General features: G+C 39.8%; 1 protein-coding gene across 2 annotated transcripts in view; it reads right to left on the bottom strand.

Annotated features, from left to right (window-relative positions):
• LOC124159039 (cardioacceleratory peptide receptor-like) overlaps positions 1-24580 on the bottom strand; it is a 472873-nt gene extending 448293 nt beyond the window's left edge. For both annotated transcript variants that reach the window (XM_046534529.1, XM_046534530.1), the window contains exon 1: positions 22493-24580. In XM_046534529.1, coding sequence (XP_046390485.1) covers positions 22493-22846 — 354 coding nt within the window. In that variant the 5' untranslated portion in view covers positions 22847-24580. The remainder of the gene's footprint in view (positions 1-22492) is intronic.
• Positions 24581-24921: the final 341 nt, after the last annotated feature.

The following is a 24921-nucleotide window of genomic DNA, read 5'->3' as shown; positions in this document are numbered from 1 at the left end:
GTTTGTCACCGACGTTTCCCATCCGCTGCCAGTTTGGTAGGGGGGGGGGTTCAAACCTGGGTCCGAGAGGCATGGAATACTCCCCGGAAGAGGGGCGTTTTTTCAGTAGGGAATGCTACGTATTACGATAAATATAACTCAAATTTCTCTCACTTTTGGGACTTATAGCAACGCATTTGCAAGTACACTTCCTCTACTTTTTACAGGAATATAAATACTATTGAACTATTTTTTTAAAAATTGTTGATAAAATTTTAGGGAAGGGGTCCGGACCCCCCTGGCTGGCTGAGCCACTGCATCATCCTTCTCCAGCACCACATTTAGAAGGTCTCTATCCTTGATTTCTCCGCTGCTTTCATTGCCCATACCTCACTTTTAATGGTAAATATAATGAGTGATTTTAATGTTTCCTTGTAAATAATATTCAAGTATTCCTCCACGCCAGTATATGGAAATCATATTGGGCGACGTTTCGGAAAACGAACTGTTTTCTAATATCAAGGCCATTTACTGTCTCAATGTAGGATTTTACACTGAACTGAATTGACCTTTGGACGAGTACAACAATGAAGCTCAGGTACCGTCTGATTGGCTGACGTTCTCTGTTCATATTTTATGTACTTTTCTTAAATTTTTCATCCATTCGATTGCAGGAGTCTTAGTATTTGTGTGATGAAAGCGAGTATCACGATTCATTTTTTTTATTGAGGCGGATCTCGATAGCTTCCTTCATTATGCGCTCCCAGTATGAGCGGCAAAGAATTTGTATATCCTCACAGAATGGTATGATCTTCATTGATACTGTGTTTCTCTACAACCGACTTCGATGGTTCCGCTACACTAAAATGCCTTCGATCAGTGGCATAGCCAGAAATTTCGTTGGTTGGGGATCGGAAACCGGGGGTGAAAACTTTTTAGAAACAGGGTACTAAGTTGAGGGGTTTAAACTAGTTTTAATACTTTTCATAATCGAAATAACTCCATATGTTAAATAAATATATTTTAAATTCATGATTTTTTAATATTTTGTTTTCTTTTATGAAGGAAAATGATTGCGTTTTTATATTTCGGAAGGGGGTGTCCGGACCTCCCCCGCCCTCACCCCCTGGCTATGCCTCTGCCTTCGATGCTCTTTGACCTTCTGTCAGGCGCAATATTGGAATTGCTGAGTTCAGGCGTAATGTGCCTGACAGGCACAGATATAAAAAAAATATTAACTTTCAACATGGCTCAGTGGTACGTACGCCTTTAAAGTTGTAAGCCCCATTATTACCATAGTTGAACGCGTAAATGATGTGTTAACTGCTATGCATATGCCCCTTTACACGCCCTTCATACGGCGCCGGACGGATCCAATAAAGTGCGACTGAAAGTGCTCTTTAAGCCATTGATTATTATTATATGTAATATATTTTAGCATGTGAATTCTATAAGATCAGTATTCTAATTTTTCTGACTTACTTAGCTAATAGTGCCTTTCTTTTTCTTTGCTTTGCCATAATTTTGTCTAACTATGGTAAGTAATCCCTCGCTGATCTGTCGGTATAAATGCGACAAGAAAAAGGGTGCATAGAGCATGTCAAAAAAATCGCTACTATAAGCGCCAAGAGTTTACGCCGCCTAGTGGCACAGAGAAAAAAAAACTAGTGCTGTGCTCCTGTAGGATCCATTGCGCCCGACGAAAGGTTAAGGTTCGTCTCAATTTCCTCAGTTCCTGAATGCGGCTTCGGTGTGGTTACCTATGCGACCGCTGTCCATCTCCGCTCTCCCATTACCCCATCCAAATTCTCGCCAATTCCGTTCCTCTCATCCTCACACGCATTCCTCGTGCCTCCTCCCAAAGATTCGGGCAAGGCATTAGTCGTTCGTCAAGAGACACTCCCGAAACCCGTCCCAACAACACGCACACACACAAACACGCCACGCTCACGTACACAAACTTGAGAGTCCGCTCCATACGCCCAAAAAGAGATGAGGGAGCCAGGAAGAAAGCGTCGTGAGTGTGGGGGGAGAGATAGGACAGCAGAAGAATATTTGGAGGGGAGGTGAGGAAGATTAAGAGACCGGTCCCGCAGAGTGGGAGGGGAGGGTTCGGATACGTCCGGCAGAAAAGAGGGGGATGGATAAAGTGCCGGCATGGGGAAAGTTTTCGCATTTTATTCCACAATTTTTCAGCTCAAAATTATCAAGGTTCTTCCTTTCCTTATGCGGCTGCTACAGGGACCTAGTTGCTTTGGTGGATTGTGCGTTCACTTTCATTATAGAGCTCGAGCTCATACTGTAACATAATGTAAACAAGCCACCATATTGTTTGTAAATAATTTAAATCTAACCATGGTAGTGAGGGACGCGGAGAGAGGATAGACAAGAGGGAGTCGTGTATGGAGAGGAGGAGGAGGTGGACGTGTTATAAAGAAAGATCGGGAGAAAGACTAAAGTAGCGGTGTATTGAGAGAGCGAAGGAAGAGATACGGCAGAATTCAAGATCGGCAGGGAGAAGAAGAGAACGCAGAGAAAAGGAGGCGCCTACAAGAGGAGAAGAGAACGGGAGGAAAGGAATACGGCAGAACTCAAGATCCACACTGGTGGAGTTCATGGCGGTGGTTCAGTGAGTGGTAGTACGGATAATATAAATGGGATTGTGATAGTCATGGTGGCTTTTTGATGTTGTTTTTTCCTCCAAAGTTTCAAAATATAGAGCTTGTTTTTGAATTGTATTGAAATTATTTGTTAAGTTAGTAGTGGATATTTAAAAACGTTACAATACCCTAGTGATGGATATAATTTTGGTATCTCGATAATTAAAAACGTATATCTGTATAAAACGTGTAATCTGTATTTATTATTTATTAATTTATTCCTTTATTACCGCAAACGGCTCAATTGGCAGCGTTTTACACTGGGATTTTTAACGTAATAACCAAACGTAAACAAACATCAAGCCCTGGATAGGTGGACTCGAACCCGCGACTTTTTATTTGGCAGTCAGTTTATTGTTTCATTCTCCGTATCAAAATCAATTCATTCATGTCTTCCTCCCGATGCTTTGAGTCCACGCATTCTTGGATATTAACGATAATGCATCCAAATTAGGACCGACTCCGCCATTTCAGCTGATAACTTACTGATAACAAAAATGAGTCGTCAGCATGTGATGATAACCCGTTCAAATGATGCACGTCCTTGACCCGAGGTTCTGGTGCCGCTAAGAGGAAATAAGAGTGGGAGTGTCTTCACGGAAACGCGAGATAAAGTATGCCGCCGATTACGAATGAAAAGGGCAAAAAAACTGGAAGTATGGATCAGTGGCCGCATAGAATACTCTGCATCCGCTCCCATCAAAGCATTCTCCAGAGTTTAATGATTCGGACGCTGAGTGATCGAATATGTATTCATCATGAAAATCAGCGTAAATTCCACAAAAAGCGACACGTGTCGCCGCAGTATCCCGTTTGGTGCACTCAATGTATAAATTGATGAAATTTACTACTGATATTAAACTTTTCCACGAAACAATTTCAGCAAATTAATCAAAACTGGCGTATGGCAATCACACGGTCATCGAACACTGAAGAAAAGAAAATGCGGCTAGCACGTGTTTGGAAAATTGAGTATCCATATTTCATCAATGTATATTAAAATTGTAATGGGTTCTAATTGCACACACATTCTAGTATAATCATTATGTAAAGTTTATTAAAATTAATTAACAGCAACACATTAGTGCTTGGGACGCAAAGATGAAAGTGCTCACCAGGGACGGCGCTAGCAGGTGCGGGGCTAGGGGCGAACCTTCAGTGCGGGGCCCTTCACTTAAAATATTAAACTCTATACCCCATCTACAAACTCGAGCATTTTGAATCCCTACCACTCTCTGGCTAAGTATGTGTTCCCCTCCCAAATTCAGACTTCGTAATTACGCCGTTATGATACCATCACGCAGTTGAGTTCAAAATAGTATAATACAAATACAATTTATAATTACATTTATTCATAAAATTATAACGTAAAATAAACATAAAAAGCGCGCTTTTTACTTTAAATTACAGCATTATTATTCCTTTTTCATAATATTATTTTTTGTCTAGCACGGACTTAACAATACAGTAATAGTTGAAATTGCATTTTCAAACTATCGTATATTTTAATTTTTTTTCACGAACGCGGGGCCCCCCAAAGCGCGGGGCCTGGGGCAGTCGCCCCGGTCGCCCCGCCCTAAGGCCGGCTCTGGTGCTCACGCTCTCATCCTCCTTCAAAATTTTGTGGATTATAAAAGTATTCTAATTATTAAGGTAGGCTTCCATGTAGTACTTAAAATGCATTTTGTCACACTTTATTCATGTACTTCCCTCTTAAATTCACAATAAGGCCTACTCTCTTTCGTTTTATATAAAAATCCTATTATTTTCCTTCCTCTCCCTCGTTTACCTAACATTCTACCCTCTATCAATGTTTTCAACATCCCCTCCTGGTTACGTACTCGCTCCATCCGTACCTTCTGTCTCCTACGTATCTCATCTAAAAGCAGCCTCTCCTCACCCACCATGTCCATCACTTCATCCGATCACTTGACTCTCGCCATTCTTCTCTACACCCACATCTCGAACCCCCGAGTCTTCACTTATCCACCTAAATATTCCATTTTTCCGCACCGTAAAGCGCTACACTCCAGATCAGAATCTTTACTAGCCTTTTCTTTAAAATCGTATATAACCATCCTCTCATAATCTCCTTCCTGTTCCTATTTTTGTATTCAAGACACTAGTATTATACAACAACGTTACACGCTACGCAGAACATGTTTGGTTGAAAAAATTCACCGCTTACCAATAACGCAACAGGTGTCCTAAGGCAATGTTCATGTAGAAGAAGGCATGCCCAGTTTCAATCTGATAAAATCAATACCGAAAGAAAAGGTAGTTCCACTTTTCCGCAATTATTTCATGCTTACTATAAATGAATAACTGTAGAAAATTGTCACTACCTTTTATTTCAATATGTCAAACTTCCACTATTTGAAGCCTGAATCGGTTGAACTTATGATTAACTCAAGCATAATAGGGTGAATACTACAACTTAGATTCCAGCAGAGGAAAGCCATCTCATGTTTTTGAAAATGCTTGTTCGCATATTCTGCAGTATGCTTCAGCCTCAGTATACTACAGCTTTTGTCAAAGGAAAGCAGTCTCAAAGAATAGAAATCTAGTAAGAATAGCAACACCATAGAGCTTCAAAAATCTCAGTCAAAGAGATACCCTTTATCGCCAAAAATTGTACGTGCTATTGATAAACGAAATATCCCCAGAAGAAATCCGGAAAATTATAGGCTAGATCCTTTTTGAGTTGATGAACTACAATTGTATTCGGCTGAAATTACCCAACTCGATTCGGCTGGGACGACTACTTTATAATCTCATTGATCTTTTGCAAGTTTTTGGGCCACCCTAATTCTAAAAGTTTTGAGTCAAAGAAATTTCTTCAGTACCACACCCACTATAGGTAGGGTAAAATTATTGTGGATGCAGACTCGACCAAATTCCCAAGCCTGACAACATACGCCAAGGCTTAATTCTAGTATCATCATGAAATAGGAAATATCCTGCTAAATTACCCTCCTTTTCTCCATATATAGCATCATGATGTAATTATAAGTACTGAAGCGGTAATAATTCAATTAATTACGTTGAGTTTTCAAAGGTTAATCCTGCGGGCCTTTCTTCGTCCATTCAAATAAAAATTTTATATAAGTAATCTTGAGTACCACACTCGCTATAGGAGTAGTAAGACTTCCATGTAGATCCAGACATGTCCAACTTCAGCTGGACGCTGGAAACAAAAGCTGGTAGACGGCAGCAGAAGAGGGAGGACAGGGCAAAGTTGATTGAAGGAGAGAAGTAGTAGGATGGATGGGTGGATTGCGAGATGAAATGCAAGTGGAATATGTCAATGCTCTTTTTTTCATTTCGAGAGAGAATAGGTCAAGTGTTATCGCGCGGGCAAATAAGGGAAATTAGCCACGCCGCCTATGGAGCGGCCACACGCATTCCCGCGTCTATAAATGAGCAAGCGCTTCGGCGGATGCGCGCGCGGGAGACAGCACCTCCATGTAGGTGGGCGGACACACGGGCTGGTCACGCAGGCGAACGGGCAGGGCACGCTGCCGTGCGGTAACGAACGGCAGCCTCGTCAAAACTGATACACCCGGCTTGCTATAGAGCCATAGCGGAGAATGCTATGCAGTACAGGGTGTGCCATCGAACCCTCCTTCACGACGATGATCGCGCCGAAGGTGCATGCAGTAGTACTGTTCCTGTGAGTTCAACTTCACCTCAAGCAGTCAGTTTACAATGGTTAAATTAAATGGCGCATATGTACCGTTGTCTTTTGTAATGTATTTTATATGAAAAGGAAGCTGAAGAGTAATTATTTGGTATTATACAAGAACAGTTCGTAAATACTATGAGTTGTAAAGATAATTATTTATCATTATTAAATTTTAAATTAATTTTTTCTTCATCTTTTTAATCAAAATACTATTATTTATTATCTTTTGTTTCTTTTCATTTCTATAATAATAAATACGCTGATGTGAATTTATTGATTAAATTTTCTCATTTTTTGCATATCCTGATTGAATATTTAAAAAATACCATTGCTTCCCTCTTTAGTAAACAGAATCTTCATCCAATTGCCATATCTCTTTTTCATTAAACCACTTATGTTCATTCCCAGATCGGATTAACTGATTTAGGCAAAACAATGGGCACCCCATTTAGCCACACGTGCCAAAAATCTAAAAATTGTCCTCTGGATATTACAAAACCTGATAATATACTCCAAGTTTTTTTTGCTAGCATCGTCCTGAAATAGGAAATATCCTGATAATTTGTCCTCCTAATCTCCATTATGAAGTATTGATAAGCACTGAGACGGCAATAATTCAATAAATTACGTCGATATTTCAAAGCTTACTTGTTCGGGCATTTCTTCTTCTATTCAAATAAAAACTTTTATTAAATAGTCTACTGTATTACTGTCATACCTGGACCCTCTCTAAAGCATATAACGTGAGCTCTTGAAATTCCAATGGTGCTAGACAACTATATTCCCAGACAATTTAACTATTGGCTTTGCTAGCAGTAGATAACGGATTCACAAAAACAAATTCTACAAAACCATATCAGAAAAATGAGTCTTTCACAATCGGTACGGAGCAATCTTATGCTCTTATTCAGTTTTGATTTTTATGTCCTTGACCGAGGAGAATCGCAGATAACGGCAGGAGATACGATTTAAAGCCAATGGTTTTTCATTCTTGTCAGCTACCCATCTAGCTACCCAAAACTAGCTACCCATCTCAACCAGTGTGTCACCACGGGGGGCTGAAAGAAAGAAGACTTCCAAGTCTGCCGTTGAATCCGCATGTCAAAATCTTCATTTCCGGATTGAATGCTCAAATTTGGACTAAAAATAAACACCCTGACGTTACATGAGGAAGGAACTAACTGGTGTGAGAATAAATGCACATGTTCAAGGATGTCAATCACATTTGATGGCTACTGTAGTGGCTAGATTCACATTCCACAATTCCTTCACACAATCGTTGGTAAAACCTACTTGCCAGCGATAGTGTAAAGAGAATCTAAGGATATGAAAGCTCTGTTTAAAATTACCAAATTTTGCAGGGTTAAGAAAATCGTTTATTCTGGCACCGGAATGCAGAAATAAATTAAAAATAAATATTAAATTATGAGCACAATTTCCAACAGCATGTAATAAGTCACTTCGTTAAGTTAATCGAGGGAAGCTATTTTAGGGGTGAATTAGAAGGGAAAATAAAATTCCTGGCTGTTTTTCGGAATTTCTAAAGTGCTCGGAATCTACTATCTAAACAATTGTTTCCACCATCAGGCCTCAATGCCTGATACGGCTATTAACAGACGTTAAATAAAAACTATAGGTGATACCTTTGCCTATCTTTTTTTTCTCGAAGAATTTATTATGTAAAACTTAAAACTACTATAGTGAAATATGCAAGTACGTAGAATAGATCTTTGTCAAAAGTTGTATGCATTTGAATTAGGACAATTTTACCTCAGTACTCTCTACGAGTTGAAAATTCTACACCTCTGAGACACAAAAAAATGTTAAAAAATGTCTTCTCTCTTTACAATGAATTATCAATGTAATAGCATTAATTCAGGAGCGCGTAAAGCAAATAGACAAAATACAATCGGTCCACGGAGAATGACTAGCTATAGTAAGTTAAGAATGAACTCGGTATGAAAAAAATTAAGTTCCTGATGCGGCAGATGACACCATCCAACGGCAGTGGAAAATATACGTATGGAGGTCGGAGCTTACTATTTTAAATAAACCAAAATTTCCAGGAAAAATTATGTTAATTCTGGTACAGAAAAACGGAAAAATGAACAGTTAACAAAACCATTGATATGTTCAAGCATATGCCATTCCTATCCTCTTTTCTATTTGAAAAAAGCGTAGAGGAAATGGTGAGAGGGCGTGAGACCGGTTGAAGACGAGAGTAAAAGTGAAGAATGGAGATGGCGAAGCTGACGGAGAGTAAAAGCAATCCAAACCCTATTGTCTCTACCAAACAATGGAAGAGACACAGGTTTTGAATTGAGCGAGTACGAAGCGAATTGAGGATGTCTAAAACCATGTAAGAAGAAGGAATTCTGAGCGAGGGAAGTGGAGGAAGATAAAAGGATTCATAGATAGAATGAAATATACTACGCCTTATTTCCCACAATCCCCTGCCGATCCAGTATTACACGATGCGTTGTTCCTCACTATTCAGTATCAATTTTTATGTACGTTATGCACTCAATCACCACTACTTTCTATGTTGTTCGTCAATTTCACCATTCATTAATAATTCATGGATAATACATTTTTATGCTCATTTTTCAAACAATTACCACTGCCTTTAAATCCGTCGATCTAAATCTTTATTGACGGATAATGCTCAATTTGTTCAGTGAAAATAAACATCTTAACGTTAAAATATAAGCAACAAAACAAGGATTGGGTACTAGGAACTATGTTAAATATACTTTAAAATTTCCATTTTTTTCCAAAACTTTATTGTGGATAGGATATATATTTATCTATATGTTTCAATATTCACCATAAATTTTAAATTCCAACGGCTTTGACAAATGATCTGTTATAAAAATGCTTTGAGTACAAAAACGAACTATAACCAGTTGAATACCTCAATTAAAATAATTCATCCAAGTCGATCTAATATCGCGCCTTGTCTAACCCAAGACGGGAGCGAGATTGCGGTGAGGAGCCAGGCCACCCTGCGGGAGGGAGGACGGACTCCTCGCTCGACCGTACAGAGCGAGGCAGGAGGGTGGAAGGCCAAACATGGGCAGGGAGGGAAATAATCGACCGTATCAATTATCATCATCGCTTGATTCCGGGCGCACTCGGGGACGACGCTCACTAATGAGTTGAGAGGGGGAGACCGCAAAAGGATTATAAAAAGGGAGTGGTGGGGAAATATAGCAATCAGAAATAGAGATCAATTTTTCACTCGCCCTTTTTGAAAATAAAATAAATGAAAACATTTATGGAGCGACCGGAGGTGAGAAGCGTCGAATATTGCCCTTGACTGGCGAAGAGGATCATTCCCCAACCCGATGGGGTTCCAAATTAAATATCTGTCGCGGGCTCTCAAAAGAAACACAATCTGCGAATTAAAGCGAGAGAAGCAAGGTAAGCTTTGAGTGAAGGTTTGTTGAGTTCAATGCCGTCTCAATTTTCGAAGATACGAAGAATACGGGACTGCTTTGTGCCAATAATAGAATGAAATATATTGCATTGTTTCCAATTAATATATTTTTTTAAAGAGTCTAGTTTAAGACATATATCTATCATCGGAATCGTCGTGGCAGTTATTCAAAACATAAAATACAGTGTAGGCAAAAAGTATTCGGACGGTACTTGCTTTTAGCCACTGTTTCTGTTTTCGCTCCGTTGCGTTTGTTCTTCGTATTCAAAATGAATGTAGTATTATCATTTACTGCTCCAGTAAAGGTTTTACACACTGAAATAATGAGAATTATAGCCCGGTCAAAATAGGCATTGACCCTTGCATAAATTGCCAACAAACTGAAAATTTGCATGAACCTCGAGGATACCACTCTAATGAAATATTGAAAAGTCCCCATCGATCCCGTGTGCGCATAACACTTTATTCAAGGTCAAAGGTCACAGGAATGAGGTTTTTTTGCATTTTTTGGCCAAACGGTTAGTTTTATGATAAAAATTGCTCAGACCTGTATTCTTCGTAATATGCATGACTATATTGTTGCGCTCTCCGAAAATTATTGGACGGGTAACTCGCATACATTCGAATGGCTTTTTCTCAGAAACGGTAAATCTTAGAGAAAAAAGTGATTTGACTATTTTGTAGATACTTTTCTGATCTAAAAATTTGGTCTGAGCAATTTTTATCATAAAACTAACCGTTTGGCCAAAAAATGCAAAAAACTCATTTCTGTGACCTTTGACCTTGAATAAAATTTTTTGCACACACGGGATCGATGGGGACTTTTCAGGATTTCATTACAGTAGTATCCTTGAGGTTCATGCAAATTTTCAGCTTGTTGGCAATTTATGCAAGGGTACCCCTATTTTTTGGGCTAATTTGACCGGGCTATAGTTGTTATCTATATATATAAAAGAAAGTCGAAAATCGTGTTAGTTAGAACACTTATAACTCGAGAACGGCTGCACCGATTTCAATGAGATTTGGTTCTTTAGATTCGCCTCAGGCGGGGTTAACATATAGGCTATTAAAAAAAGGATAATTTCACAAAACAAAATTCATCTCTTTCCTATGGACATGTTTTTAGGAGTTATAGTAACACAACAATTGATAAGTCGGTCAAAACTACAAATTAAATAATTTGTTTTGTTTTTACCACTTTAATAACTGAATTTAGTAACAATATAACATTTTAATTACTAAATATATTCAAAATATTAATTAAATTGAAATTACATTTAAAAAATTTAATTCGAGCTAATTGTGAGCCCAGCCGTGGCCCAGCTCGAGTTGACACTTCACTACCGTGTTTGTAAACAAATCTCCAAGCAATTGTTTACAAACGTAATGTCCGTGTTCCTGTCGAGGAATCGAGTAGTTTTAACACATTTCCTTGGAATGAATACAAATTAGTTTCAGCGAAAGGTGAGCTCATTAACAAAGAGTTCCAGAATATGATTGATCACCAAAAGAATCAAAGATGGTTGATTTAGCGAGCAAGAACAAAGATGTGGATGACTAAAACGAGGTAAATTCAAATAGTTCGTACTCTGCATGAATTCGAATCTTTTAAATGTGTAACAAACGAAGACGAAAACACCAACTATCTATCTGAATATTTTAAGTCCTTGGACGTACCTGGCTTACCAAGGCACGATTTACAGCAAAGTGTAATTTCTGTGTTCATGATCTTTCGAAGCCTAAACCAACCATAACTATCCAACGGAACGTGTTTGGTGATTAAAATAATTGCTAATGAATGTGATTCACGCAACTTTACTCAAAGGAAAATTCAAAGGTGAGGAAGTCCTTATTCCGTAGATTCCATGATCTCAACTTATATGCCCTTTTGAGCTTAAATGTATTTAATTTCCAATTCGTGTTGCATTCGTGATAACGATTAAAAAATCGCATGGTCAGTCTTTCAGTTTTCGTGTTGTTTGTGCTCATGTACCAATGAAAACCCATGATTTTCTCATGGTCAATTTAACGTGCATGTTCACGAGTCGATAAACCATCCCCTGTATTTCTTCCTTCGCTTCAAGTGCGTAGCTAGGATAGGGGGTTTTGGGCGCAGCTAATACCACGGGTCTGTAGGGTATAGAAAACTCGCTAAGGTAAGCGGGAAGTGTGGGGGCACTTCCTTCAGACATTTTTTAAGATAAATGGTTCAAAATAGTGGGTTTTGCGACTGTGTGAATAGTTAAATATGTTTCATTTGTTAGTCATCCGTCCCCCTAATATTAATGACAAAATCTTTCATAAAAAAATTCTCTAAGCTCTTGGGGGGAGTTTATCTCCCAAAACCTCCCCTCGCTGCGCCACTGCTTTGCTTCGCTATATTTATTTAGCTTCATCTTGCGCCTGATAACAAAACAAAAACTGTTGTTTATCAGAAGGTGCTTGACGCAAGATATTAAACCCGAATGTGTAGGGCTCACCGTGGTGCGTTTACGCATGCAGTACGTTTAAGCAGAGTATTTTTTCCAAACAGAGATACTGAAACTGGCGCGCCTTAGGTCATTTAATGCGAATGCTGCCTTATAGGGGCTTTTTTTGCACGATATTGAGCATCAGTCAAGCATCGGTCTGGGGTTGTGTCAACCTCCCCCCTGAATGGGCCAAGTGTATGCAACAGACTTGGACCTAAAAACATATTTTTTACAGCTAATAACCAACCACAGCTAATAATAGCCAACAACTGAATGCGTATAATTTTTATTTCATGAACTGCTTTATTAAACCACAATGCCCAAAATTTCTTAACATAAAATGCAAGAAAATTTGTTGAAAAAAATCCGCGTAAACGTGCTCCGATCCACCCTATGTAGATTCAATAAAGAAAATGTCTTTCTGACAAGCAATTTTGGTACTCATTTACGTAGTTTTATTGAATTTGTATCCTTATTTTATTATAATAAACATGATTAAAAACGATACAGCCGCTCTTGATTTATAAATGGTGTAAGTAAACTGTAAGTTCATTGATTGTTAGGCGGTACGAAGTTAGCCGGGTCAGCTAGTTTTGCTATAAATTGAGTCCAATAGACGAAAATACAAAACTTTCGCGCGCATCCAGACTCACGGTGCCCGTCGATTTGCACGAGTTTATCAAAGCCCACCAGTGTCATTGCTGTCCAGTTGTGGGCGCAATTACTTCCCCTTGGCTGTGGCGAGGTGAAACGCATCTTTGAAAGGCGACATGAAGTGTCAACAGGCATGGGACGAAAGGTAACTGAAATTACTGAAGCTGAGGTAAAGCTCATTTTTAGAAACCTACTATAATCAATGTAAGTCACTGAATCAAAGCTAGACTTGTCGCACGACCTAAGTCAACTGTGTATACACAAGTCAATACTACGTATTGCGAGGGGTGTGCCTTATGACTTCATTTAATATGAAAAATTCAGGTGTCCGAATACTTTTTGTGCGACACATTTGAAGTTATTTTTCTATTTTGTTACAAGTTTCGAAAGTATATTATTTTTAGCTGTTGCTGCAGTGTATGCTTAAATAAATAGTGTCTACCGTAAACACTGAGAATCATTTCAAGCCAGAAACATAAACGCAACACAGAGAAAATGAAAATTTAACCTAGAAAGGAGAGCTGTCCGAATACTTTTTGCACTCACTGTACTCTCCCGTAGAAAGTGTATAGAGAGTACTGTTCGAAAGAAAAGGTGTAGTTAATGTGCTGAAAGATAGTTGAAAGCCGGGAAAAAGGAACGTTTGGGAATTTTCAACTGATCGTGGAACTATGGTGAGACGGGTCTTTAATTTACGTTCTTGAAAAAAATTACGTCTACGTACGGGGCGAATATATTTTTTCAATGGAGGAGGGGCAATCACAAGCTCTAATTAATTTTTTCACATTTAGAGCTTATCGTAATAATAAATTAAAAATACAAAATAATACCGAACTGGTGCATTAAATTTAAGGATTGTGGAAGACCTTTCGACGCATTGGAAATTACGAATCTTTCATGTAGGTTAAAAAGCTAACCCCTCGAAGACAAATATTTCATCATCATCATTGGTCAACAATCCTAAGATTAATTTGACGCAGCTCTCCACTCAATTCTCCTATCCACTAGCCTTTTCATAGCGACTTATTTCTTCTCTTTCATATCCTTTATAACCAACCCTATGTAACTCACTCGGGGCCATCCTTTGTCCTTCTTCCCTTCCACCTGTCCCTCTACAATTTTTTTTTTTTTTTTAGATTTCTCCCACTCTTCTCAGCACGTCCTCATTACTCACTCGACCGAACCATTTTATCTTACTTATTACTATTCTTTGAATAGCTAATTTCTGGAGTCCGTCCTTGTTATTGACTGTTTCCTCTCGACATGACTTTCAACTCCTCGGAAAATATTTTATTTAAAATCGTATGATTTTGATACGTTTCCAACCGAGTAACCAAAAAGGTATATACACCGGCCACTGAGTAGGCGAAGACTCCGGTGTTTCGCTCGTCCGGGGCAAGCGGCAACAATGGAGCTGCCGTGAGGAGGGAGTGAGGGAGATTCAGGAGGGCCCGCGAAAAATTCCCGTCTTCCCCAATTTAGTCAATCGTGGACATGGCCATTGGAGACCGGCTCCCGGCGGCACGGCAACGAAGACGACCCGCCGGGACGAGATTGGCCGGCATTCCGTCTCCGCGCTCTTTTCTTCCCGCCAACCTCCCATTCTTCTTTTCCCGCTTTCCCCTCAGCGGGAAATCATCCGCGCGGGCGCCAAAGAACATCCTGACCTCCCATCACACAGCAAGGCTCCCGACCGCACGACTCTGAGGCTGAAACACATTTGCTTGCTACACGCTATGCCGAAACCGAAGGAAGAGTAACGAAGGTGAGACTATTTTGTAGGGGTGAGTCGATGCCAAATGTCGATTCTCGATTCCTCCGACTCTTGGGCACTGAATCGGAATCGAGAATCGATAGCCCAAAGTCGATTCCGATTCCATCGATTCCTGGAAAATAAATATTATGAAAAAAGGCTATAATCTTGGGCCATAAAGGAAGCCACACGTCTACTACTAGTAGGCGTGTGGCAATAGTGCACTAATAATGCTTTTAGTAAGCTATAGTGCACTGTACATTATTAACTAAAGAATTATGTCTGAAAGAATTAAAGTGCTTATTATCTTATTAAAACTGAGGATATATTACTTTAATGCTAATTCACTATTTGGATATGCATCTTATATATGTTAATAGAACGCATTTTAATCTTCTTTGGCCTCCTTTCGGTGGTTTTAGGGCTACTTTATCGCCTTTGTTAATTTATTCCATTCAGTTGTTAAATTTAAATGACAGCAATTCTATTGAAAATCAATATCCCAGCTGATAGTATGAATAATTATCGATGAAGACGGAATCGATAATCGGAATCGATTTTAAATAATCGGAATTGGAATCAAAAGGAGTAGAATTGACTCATACCTACAATTTTGTAAACATAGCTGTTTCCCTGACAATAATCTCTCCGTTGTTCTATGTGGTGGCATTCTTCGTTCACTGCCGCCATACTAGGCAGTAGAAGTCCATGTTATTTAATCGTATGGAGTCTAAGCAACTCTATGTAAGGGGATATTGAGGAGGTGCAACTTCGTCCTGTTAAGGCTATATTTTTGTAGCAACTTTAATCGGACGCGTTTTAATCGGTTTCCATAAATTTCCGCAGTGCAACGATGAGAAAAACGGTCCATTTCTTGTTGCATATATTCAATTATTTTTTTAATTAGAGAAGGAAGTAGATTCCTGTGAGTTTCAATTACCAAACCTTCTGACCCAATCGATTTAATTCTCACCGCATTATTCTTCACGGTTCTGCCTACACCACGTGAAATTGGTCTATTGGAGTTGTGTACCAACTTGGATAAATAGAATTAGATGAGGCTCTATTTTATGCTCTTTGGTTCGAGTGAATATGGAAACGTTCATACAATTCGCATTTTAATACCATGCTATTTTATTCCCATTAAGTTCGTTTGTGCGAAATTTTACAAAATGAATTTACCTTACAAAGCGGTTTGGCTTCTGGTGAATTAATTTCCTGAATAAAATAATATTATCCGCCAAAGGTTCGTTGCATGAAAGTTTATAGGACTGTCATATTATTGAAAAAAACTCCGCATTATCACGTGACATATTCAAGGGTGATAATGTATAAGTAAGTAGTTAGCATTCGAAAATTTCTATGAGCATGGTGAGTTGAACAACTCTTTAATACCCTCTTAAATTTACCATTATGTTGTGATATTGAATGTCCTGAAAGTGCTATCAAATTGATTGGATCGAAAATTGTCTTTCATAACTTTGAGTGACTGGAGACTAGGTGAATTGAACTGCCGATAATTTATGGGTTTTATGAATGATTTTACCCATGTCATCAGATGTTATTTTTTAGTTTTTTTCGGAGTGCAATAGATAAGTGTTGCCGCTTTAATTGAATCGAAACTTGTCACTCACAAGAGTTTGAGTGGCAACAGTGACAAGTTTCAGTTTACGTTAATTCACTGTATTATTTGTATTTCTTCCTGGTTTCATTAATTTAATATTGTGAAAATGCTGTGCCCTAAACATTTTCTGAGTTTTAGAAAGGAGATTATAAAGAAAATGAGCACAATTTTTGTTAAATTTTAAGCGGTGTTTCAGTTGTTTTACTAAACGTAATAGTATAAATAAAGAATACTCTACTTCATCTGTCGACCACTATACTAGTAAAGGGATGTGATAATATATTTATATTTCTGCCGAAGGGGTTTATAGATTTCACCCTTATTCCCATTTATCATTTGTTCGATCAACAACAACGCTTTCTATCTTGAAAGTATGAGATATTGAATCTCTTTGGATGTAATAGCCCCTTTTTGCTGGCCATAGGAGTTTTAAACTGAACTATTTTCGCGTTTTTGCTTCTTTCTTTTAGTTTAGCTATTTACCGGTAGATTAAATGTTCAAAAGTCATTCACTGTCGTTCAATTAATGTAACGATGATAATTGATACTATTTGTGTAACCACTGTGTATCAACTAACGCTACCTAATTTTGTCATATTAATTACCTCTTTCATCGCCTATAACTTTAGAAAAGAAAACCTAAGTAAGACTACTAACCATTATGAAGTAGGCTCTTTGTCCTGTGCCACTAATCTATATCTTGTTTTGCGTGCTGTTTAAAACTAAGTCTGAATGAGTTTAAAATCTTCATAATTGAGTTTTATGGATTACCCGAATCAATTTAATATTTTTTTTTATTTAATTCGATGCAGGAGACAAAAACCAATTATTTAGTACATAAGCGAACATTTGACCGATTTTTACCGTGTTTAGATACATTTTAAAATGTTTTTCATTGCTCATCAGTACGAAAGATCCACAGAGAAAAATCATTCGCCTTGACCGGGATTCGAACCCGGATCCCCCGATTTCGGGTCGAGTGCGAATGATTTTTTCTCTGTGGATCTTCGCACGATTGTGCATTGCGGGCGACTCCCGTAAAAGTTATCACCGCGGCTAGTCCCGGTATACTTAAAAGCTCATCAGTACTTTATAATATAAATTTTTGGAATATATTCGACTGCTGTCGAGACTGATTGACGCTTAACCCTTGGTGATTGCTACAGATGCATGGTATCCGCGTCTTGGCAGTCGTTTTGGTCGCATGTTTTCGCGAGTGAAGGGAAAAAAAAATCGAGAATGGTGTTTGGAGATGAGGTTTGTTTACGTAATTTTTTTGGCTCGCTCTCTGAATTCACTTCTAGCAAGGACTCGGAGAGTAGTATGCATTGTGTTGTGGGAGGAATACGAGTGAAGAAGATGACTGGGCGCACAGGCGTGTCTGTGTGCTGTCGGTCTGGGGCAACGAAACGAGAGTTACGAAAAGGAATGTCGCTGAAGACGAATTTCTACATAGTTTGCGACCCCGAAAGTTTCTACATAAAGCGGGTGGTGTAGAGTGCTAGGGCCCCAGCTTTAAATAAAAAAAATGTTGGTAAATATAAAGGTTTCCTTGTGGGAACTTAGACCATTATCATCCTCAGCAGTCCTAAGAATGGTGCGATTCTTGTTAAGTGTTGCCACTTTAATGGATTCTAAAATTATCAGTAGAAACAGCTTGAGAGACTGCCCTATAACTTATATTAATTTATTGCACTTCTCCTATTTATTTCTGATTTCATTAATGAAATGTTGTGAAAATTCTGTAGACTAAATATTTTCTGAGTTTCAGAAGTAGTTTAAAAAATAAATGTAACAAAAGTTGAATTTAATTTTTTGGAAAAATTTCGGCTGTTTTACTAAACCTAGTGATACTATAAAAGAAATAAAAAGTACAACATATGTAATCTGTCGTCGCCGCGCCGTACGCAGTGAAGTTATGTGATAACCAGCAGTGGCGGATCTATGGGGTACTAGAGGGGCTATAGCCCCCCTCTTGAACATCCAAATTACACTAAATAGAATGGTGATTTTGTTCGGACCCGCAATACCGCTAGGAGGTTACCCCCTACTTAGCCCACCCCCCTTGTCCCTATCCTGGATCCGCCACTGATACCCAGGCCCGCACCTAGGGCGGGGCAGAGGGGCACTTGCCTCGGGCGGCAAATTTCAGGGGGCAGCAATATATGAAACGTTTATAAAACAGTTATGTATTTTATAAATAAAATTATTATACAGTATTTACTAATTCATAAATTATTAAACGGTAATATTAATAAAAATTCTTATTGTTAGTTGCAAACATATGGCGTGTAATTTCAACTCCCGCACATAAAAAAATAGCTTACGGGTGATTTAAATTTTAGCGATGAGGGGAAACAGGAGGAGAGGGGACGGCAAACTGATCTTTGCCCCCCTGACAAAAACTGTCGGTTACTGCCCTGGTGATAACCTATATTGATGTCCAGACGAGTTTACAAATTAAATAATTTCCCGAATTGGTGTGCAGCTCTTCACTCAAATATTCTATCAACTAATCTCTTAACATTAAAATAAAAATTCCAAAATAGCCTCTACCTAACCAGCAGACTACCTGTTCGGAGTCTTGCACTTAAAGATCTAAAATTCCACTGAGACATATTCTTAAACCAGGTTTCGCACCTGGATCACCCGAATTCGCGCCAGGTGTGCAATTCGCGTTCGACTTCCGGTTAAAGCAAACTATTTTCCATATTGGTATTTTCGCTCTGACATATAATCCCCTTGTACTTCCAATCCAGCAGTTTTTTTCATCATTCATTGATACATTTTCTTCATGCGATTGGTGTAACGTATTTTTTTGATAATTTAGATATAAGCCTAATTTGTATCATTCTGCTTTATTTTCTCTTCAAAATATGGAGCTCGAATACCTTCCACAACTTAAACCAACTTTCCAACTCCCTGTACCGCAGATTCCCCTCTTATTTTATCGCCTCCATGAGACATGGAAACGTACCGCAGGTCTGAGTGGGTCGTATTTCCAAACAATACCTCAATTGCTCTAACAATCGAAGTCCAGCGCTCAGCCACAGAAGTCCCTAGCGAATTCCCACCTAATCCCAGTAAAAGCTGTGTAACTCTTTCTGTTCCCTGGCTTTCTGTGTGAGACGAGAGATCCTCTGATTTTAGTAGTTAACTATTGAAGTATTGTGTGCATAGGCATATAAATACATGAATCTGAATAATTTGGTTGTACGAATGCCAATCCATAATAAAATATAAACAACAAATGGTAATTTTTACACTTTGATCTTCATATAACTCCACCACCGACCATGGTTTCAACACACTACGTAATCACTCACGGACCTTGAAAATGACAGAAGAGTTTCGAAGCAATGGTAGGTAGTGGAGCTATACGCACATTAAAGTTTGTACATTACCATTTGTTGTTTACATTTTGTCATGGATATATCTCGTTTCCACAACATCAACCCTGAAAGCATTTCATACATGGATACCAATACTAGCAGATTACTATATTGTGGTTTTCTGAGAGTAACTGCAGGGAAGAAATTTACGTCCACTCCTACTTTCCTAGGCTGCACTGAGTGGCAATCTTGAAGGCAGATTGAAGACGTGGACTTTTTCTGGTTTTCGTCGGGATGAAAAATATTTAGGCTACAGCATTTAAAAAAAATTAAATGAATGCAACCGGAATGAAGTACCAGACGTACAATAAATTCATGCGAGTTAAAGGGCTGTCACTCAAACGCAACCCACAAGGTATGCGTTCGCAACCCAGTGAATGTTAGTGTTATACTTACGTAGAGAAGCATACTCCAAAATGTACGCTCTGGTAAACTGTTTCTTAACTTCTAACTTTCTATGTTTTAATGAATTAAATACCGAATTAAAAATTGGGTTCTACGAATTGAGATGTGTAAAAATATGATGAAATATCTGTTATGTATCTAACTTCCGAGAATATAACATGGGATTTGCGACCTTATTTTCAGCAAACCCGACGTTGGCGTGGGTAAGCGAGTATATTGTGTACATTCAGCTTAGGGAAAGGGGCCAACGCCTTACCATTGGGGTTTGTTTGATACTGATCAGATTTATACCTATCGGTTTTCATAATGTGTGGTAGACGTGACCACGAGAAGAAAATAAAGGAAATGAACCTCAAAACAGAGATTTTTAACTTCATTTTTTCCTCGTACAATTAGATATATCAATGGTGTCTCGATTAATAAGATTAATGGCGTCACTCGCCAGGACAACTTATCGCATTGTTTGTCTTTTTCCAGTCATCTATCATTGCATGAATTTTTGATACCATTTACTAATTGTTGGCAATTTTTGCCTTTGAATGAATGTGCACATATTTTTTGCTATCATGCCTAATATGTTTATGACCATGCGGTTTACAAGTGGGAATTGTTCTGCATGCTGAATGTTGGTATCAGGTCATCCCCTGCCAAACATCCAAGAGGTGGCCCGCAGGTTATTACCTATAGGTAGATACCTAATGGTATTTAACTCTATCGGAACTTTAGAGTTTGAAATCTTCGCTCCCGACCACGAGCTTTCGATGACTAACTACGAAGGCTAATCCCGGCGTCGGGAATGAAAAATTCCAAACTCTTTACCAATCACTTCAACTGAACCACGCATAATGAAAACTAATTAGAATTATTCCAATCATTGCCATCTCACACTGTGATAATGGGCTATGGGTTTTAAGGGCTATTCAGATAGTTTAACAGACATGGACAATGACAGCAGCGGAGAAAGGAAAGATAGGGGCCTTCGAAATGTGGTGTTATAGAAGAATGATGAAGATCAAACGGATCGACCGGGTTAGTATGAGGAAGTCCTAAGAAGAGTGAGTGAGAATAGAAACCTCATAGAACCCTTAACAAGAAGATGATACAACCTTATAGGCCACACCTTAATATATGATTCCCTGATGAAGACAATCGTCGAGGGATAAGTGGATGACAAGAATGGAAAAGGAAAACCTCGAACAAAAAATATATGGAACAGGTAAAGAAGGATGAAAAAGAACAAATACGTGGGTGTGAAAAGATTAGCTGAAAGGAGAATTGAGTGGAGAGATGCGTCAAACCAATCATAGGATTGTTCTCCAGTTATGACGATGATTTAACTCCGACCCCAATATTTAATTTCAACGGTATTGTCCAATTCGTACCCTTAAAAGCCATCGGCGCGGACACCGGCGATCGCCGCAAAATGTACGCCTGGACGCCCGCCACCGAATTTTTACTGCCGGTACACACGCATTTTTTGGCATGACGGGCCGGTTCGTTAATTTTTTAAATGTCCGCTTATGATGGGGAGTCAGGAATAAAGAGAACAGTATTATTCTGATTTTCGGTCAGTCGCCTAGTCCTCAGGATATTCGTCTCGAAAAATCGACGCCCCTGACCCTTTCGCAGATAATTTGATGACGTCACGAACCCATGCCTAGTGAGTCACCGCGTATCGACTACTCATTGGTCTATTGCAGGTGCCTCACGTGTCTCATTGCAGTTTACGGTCTTTTGAACTATTGCTTCCATTAGTTGAACGATCTCCTTAATTTAAACAAAACTTTAGTGACGACACCAACTCATAAAAAGTTCTTTTCCTTTTTAAACTGGGTGAGAATAGCTGAACGTCGAAGAATTTTTTCCCTTAAAGATTGCTTCAATTAGTGAAACTTTCTTCATGTTCATGTGAAAGAGCCAAAACTCTAATGACGTCAACAACTCATGAAAAATGTGGAACAAATTCAGCGTATTTTTATTTTAAAATTTGGTGAGTATGGTTGAATATCGAGGAATTTTTTGTCACTGCAAAGTTTGCTTCCATCCTTGAAAAGTTCTTACTGACCGAGCAAATTAGTCAAAACTCTAATGACATCACCAACACATGAAAAAATTGGCACTAAATTTCGCGTTTTATTATTTTGAAATAGGGAGAGAATGGCTGAAAAAAAAGTTGTCACCGCAAAGATAGATTCCATCAGTGAAACGTCCTTGTTGATCGCGTAAATGAGCCAAAACTCTAATGGCGTCACCAACTCGTGAAAAATGGGTTGCAAATTTCTAGGTTTTTTTTATTTTAAAAGTGGGTAAACATCGGAAAATTTTCGTCACCGTAACTGATCTTTCCCGTCCAGAAATCGGTTTCTTTAAATGGATTTTGAGTCTGAGCGAACGACCCTATCGGGCACTTGGAAAATGTATCCAACTCACCTCATAGAAGTAGAAGGAGTTGATGTGATCCTCCTCTCCTTCCTCTCCGGCCCCAGTGCGGTTCCCCGTTCCGACCGAGACGTTCCCGCCGCCCAAGACGCCCCCTTCCGCGGAGAACGGCAGCAGTTCTTCGGTAGTCGCCAACACCGCTGTCTGGGAAGACGTCTGCGTCGAATCGGCACGGGATAACACCACCGCCCGCGCGGCCGTGAAGAGCATGAAGGCCAGTGGTGACGGGAACAGCGGGCGATGCCGCCGGCAACACCGGGAGTATCCCTGGGACCCCCCGGGACCCTGTGCCCTTGCCTCCAGACCCATCTGCGCGGAGGGGAATGTGCCGGTAGATGTGGTCATGCGTATCACTCAACGAACGGGGGAACGTTCGATTCCGCCGGTATTCCTGGGCCCATCCGACACACGCGGGGCCGGTATGCCACAGTTAATGTTCCCGGGAGAAAGAGAACTTAGATCAGCAAAATCCCTTTAGTTGATCACAACAGTGGAAAAAAGGGAAATGCCGAAAAGTGGGAAAGCCGAATTCAATAGTTTTTTTTTAAGTTCACCTTGAAATGGGACGGTTGAAGCTCCCCTTCATTCACAAGAATATGACAACCTAAGCTTTTTCAGTTTTTTTTTAGGATTTCACACTAAAAATTACGACGAGAAGTACCTTCGTGAGTTCATTCCTCAGGAAGAAGAAGAAAACATTCATTCCTCTCAAGAGATGAGGGGGATTCAGTAAAATTTTAAGGTCAACAAGATGAGAGTCAGGAGACGTTTCCTTTCATTCACAAGAATACGAAAAGACGAAATGTTTCGGTTGTTCAAAAATTCACTCTGAGAATGCTGACGAATAGGTCCGATGACAGCCTCATCCCGTTTATTCACACGTAGATGCAATAATTAAATCACCCAGAGAGAGAATTTCTCCTTCCTCAACCTTATCTGGAAAATTAAGTCCTGAAGAGTTCTTCAGATATTCACTTGGAGGAAGCAGAGAAAAAGTATTGTAAAATTCTCTACCCTTCCCTTCACAAGATGTAGTCAAGTTGGTTATGAACTTCTACAAATATTCACTTATGCCGAAGGAGAGAAGCTCTCCGGCCATAGCAGGAAGGGAGAAGAGATTAGGAGAAGTTTCACTTGTTCAATTCGAATGGGGAAAACTAAATTTTGGAACTATTCATGGAGAATGAGAGGGAACTCCCTTCCTTTACAATAAGAGTATATATATTCTTCATTTTTCACCTTGAGGAAGAGGTCGAGAAGATCCGAGCACAGACATTAACTCCTCCTTCAGAAATGGAAGGTTAATTTAATTCTTCAGCAGTCTTCAGGAATTCACTTGTACGGAAGAGTGAAGAGATGAGGCCCTTCCACCAAAATACTTTCATCCGCGAAAGTAGAAGAGGAGAAGATCTGAAGACAGAACTTTCCCCCTTCCTTCAGGAAAAGGGGAAAATTCACTCAATTCCTCAGCAGTCCGCAGAAAATCAAAATGGAAGGTAAACTTAATTCTTCAGCAGTCTTCAGAAATTCACCTTGATGAGAAGAGGCCCTTCCTCCAAAAATCTTTCCTTCTCGAAAATGGGAAATGAGGTGATCTTAAGACAGAACTTTTCCCCTTCTCCAGAAGAAGGGTAAAAATTCACTCAATTCCTCAGGAGAGAATCACCCATGAGAAGTTGTGGAGACTTTCCGCCAACAGCACCTTCTCCACGCGCAGTGAGGAGAAGTTTCTCCTTTCTTCTCCGCGAAAAAAGGAGACGAGAAGATCTGAAGACAGAACTTTTCCCCTTCCTACAGAAGAAGCGTAGAAATTCACTCAATTCCACAGCAGTCGGCAGAAAAATCACCCGTAAGAAGGTGCAAAGACCTTACTCCAACACCACCTTCTTCACGCGCGATTCCGTCTTCAGGCGATCATCCGCTGTTAGCGCGATAAAAGAAGCTCGTGTGACGCGCGCGCGGGCTCCTCTTCAAGCAATCCCCGAACCCATGGCGCCGAGGTCGGACGCCCGACTGAGGAGGGACCGAAGCGATGCCGGAGAGTCAGCCGCCGACGGCCAACCCCGCTTTCCCTCTCTCTATCTACTTCTCTCCCTCACCCCCTCTCTCTCTTTCTCTCGCACTCTCTCTCTAAACGCGCGCCGAACGCAATCTCTTCTTCCTCCCCCTCCTCCGCCACGCCCCCCCCTTCCCTCCATCTCCCACCGCCTCGCCCTTGACGCCCCGCCCCCTTCCAAACCACTACCGACACACACACACGCGCCTCGCCGGCCGCCACCCCCTTCACGGAGGTGTTCCCCCGTATCCATCCCCTTTTTGATTTCCACCCCACGCGGGACACTTTGCGCCCACCGCACCTCCGCGGGCATTTCACCAGAAGAAGGATATGCACTTCCCCATCGACCAGAAACTAGGGTTAC

The sequence above is a fragment of the Ischnura elegans genome, chromosome 5 (genome assembly GCF_921293095.1).
Source record: "Ischnura elegans chromosome 5, ioIscEleg1.1, whole genome shotgun sequence".
Classification (NCBI taxonomy): Eukaryota; Metazoa; Arthropoda; class Insecta; order Odonata; family Coenagrionidae; genus Ischnura; species Ischnura elegans.
This window is presented reverse-complemented; position numbering and strand designations above follow the sequence as displayed.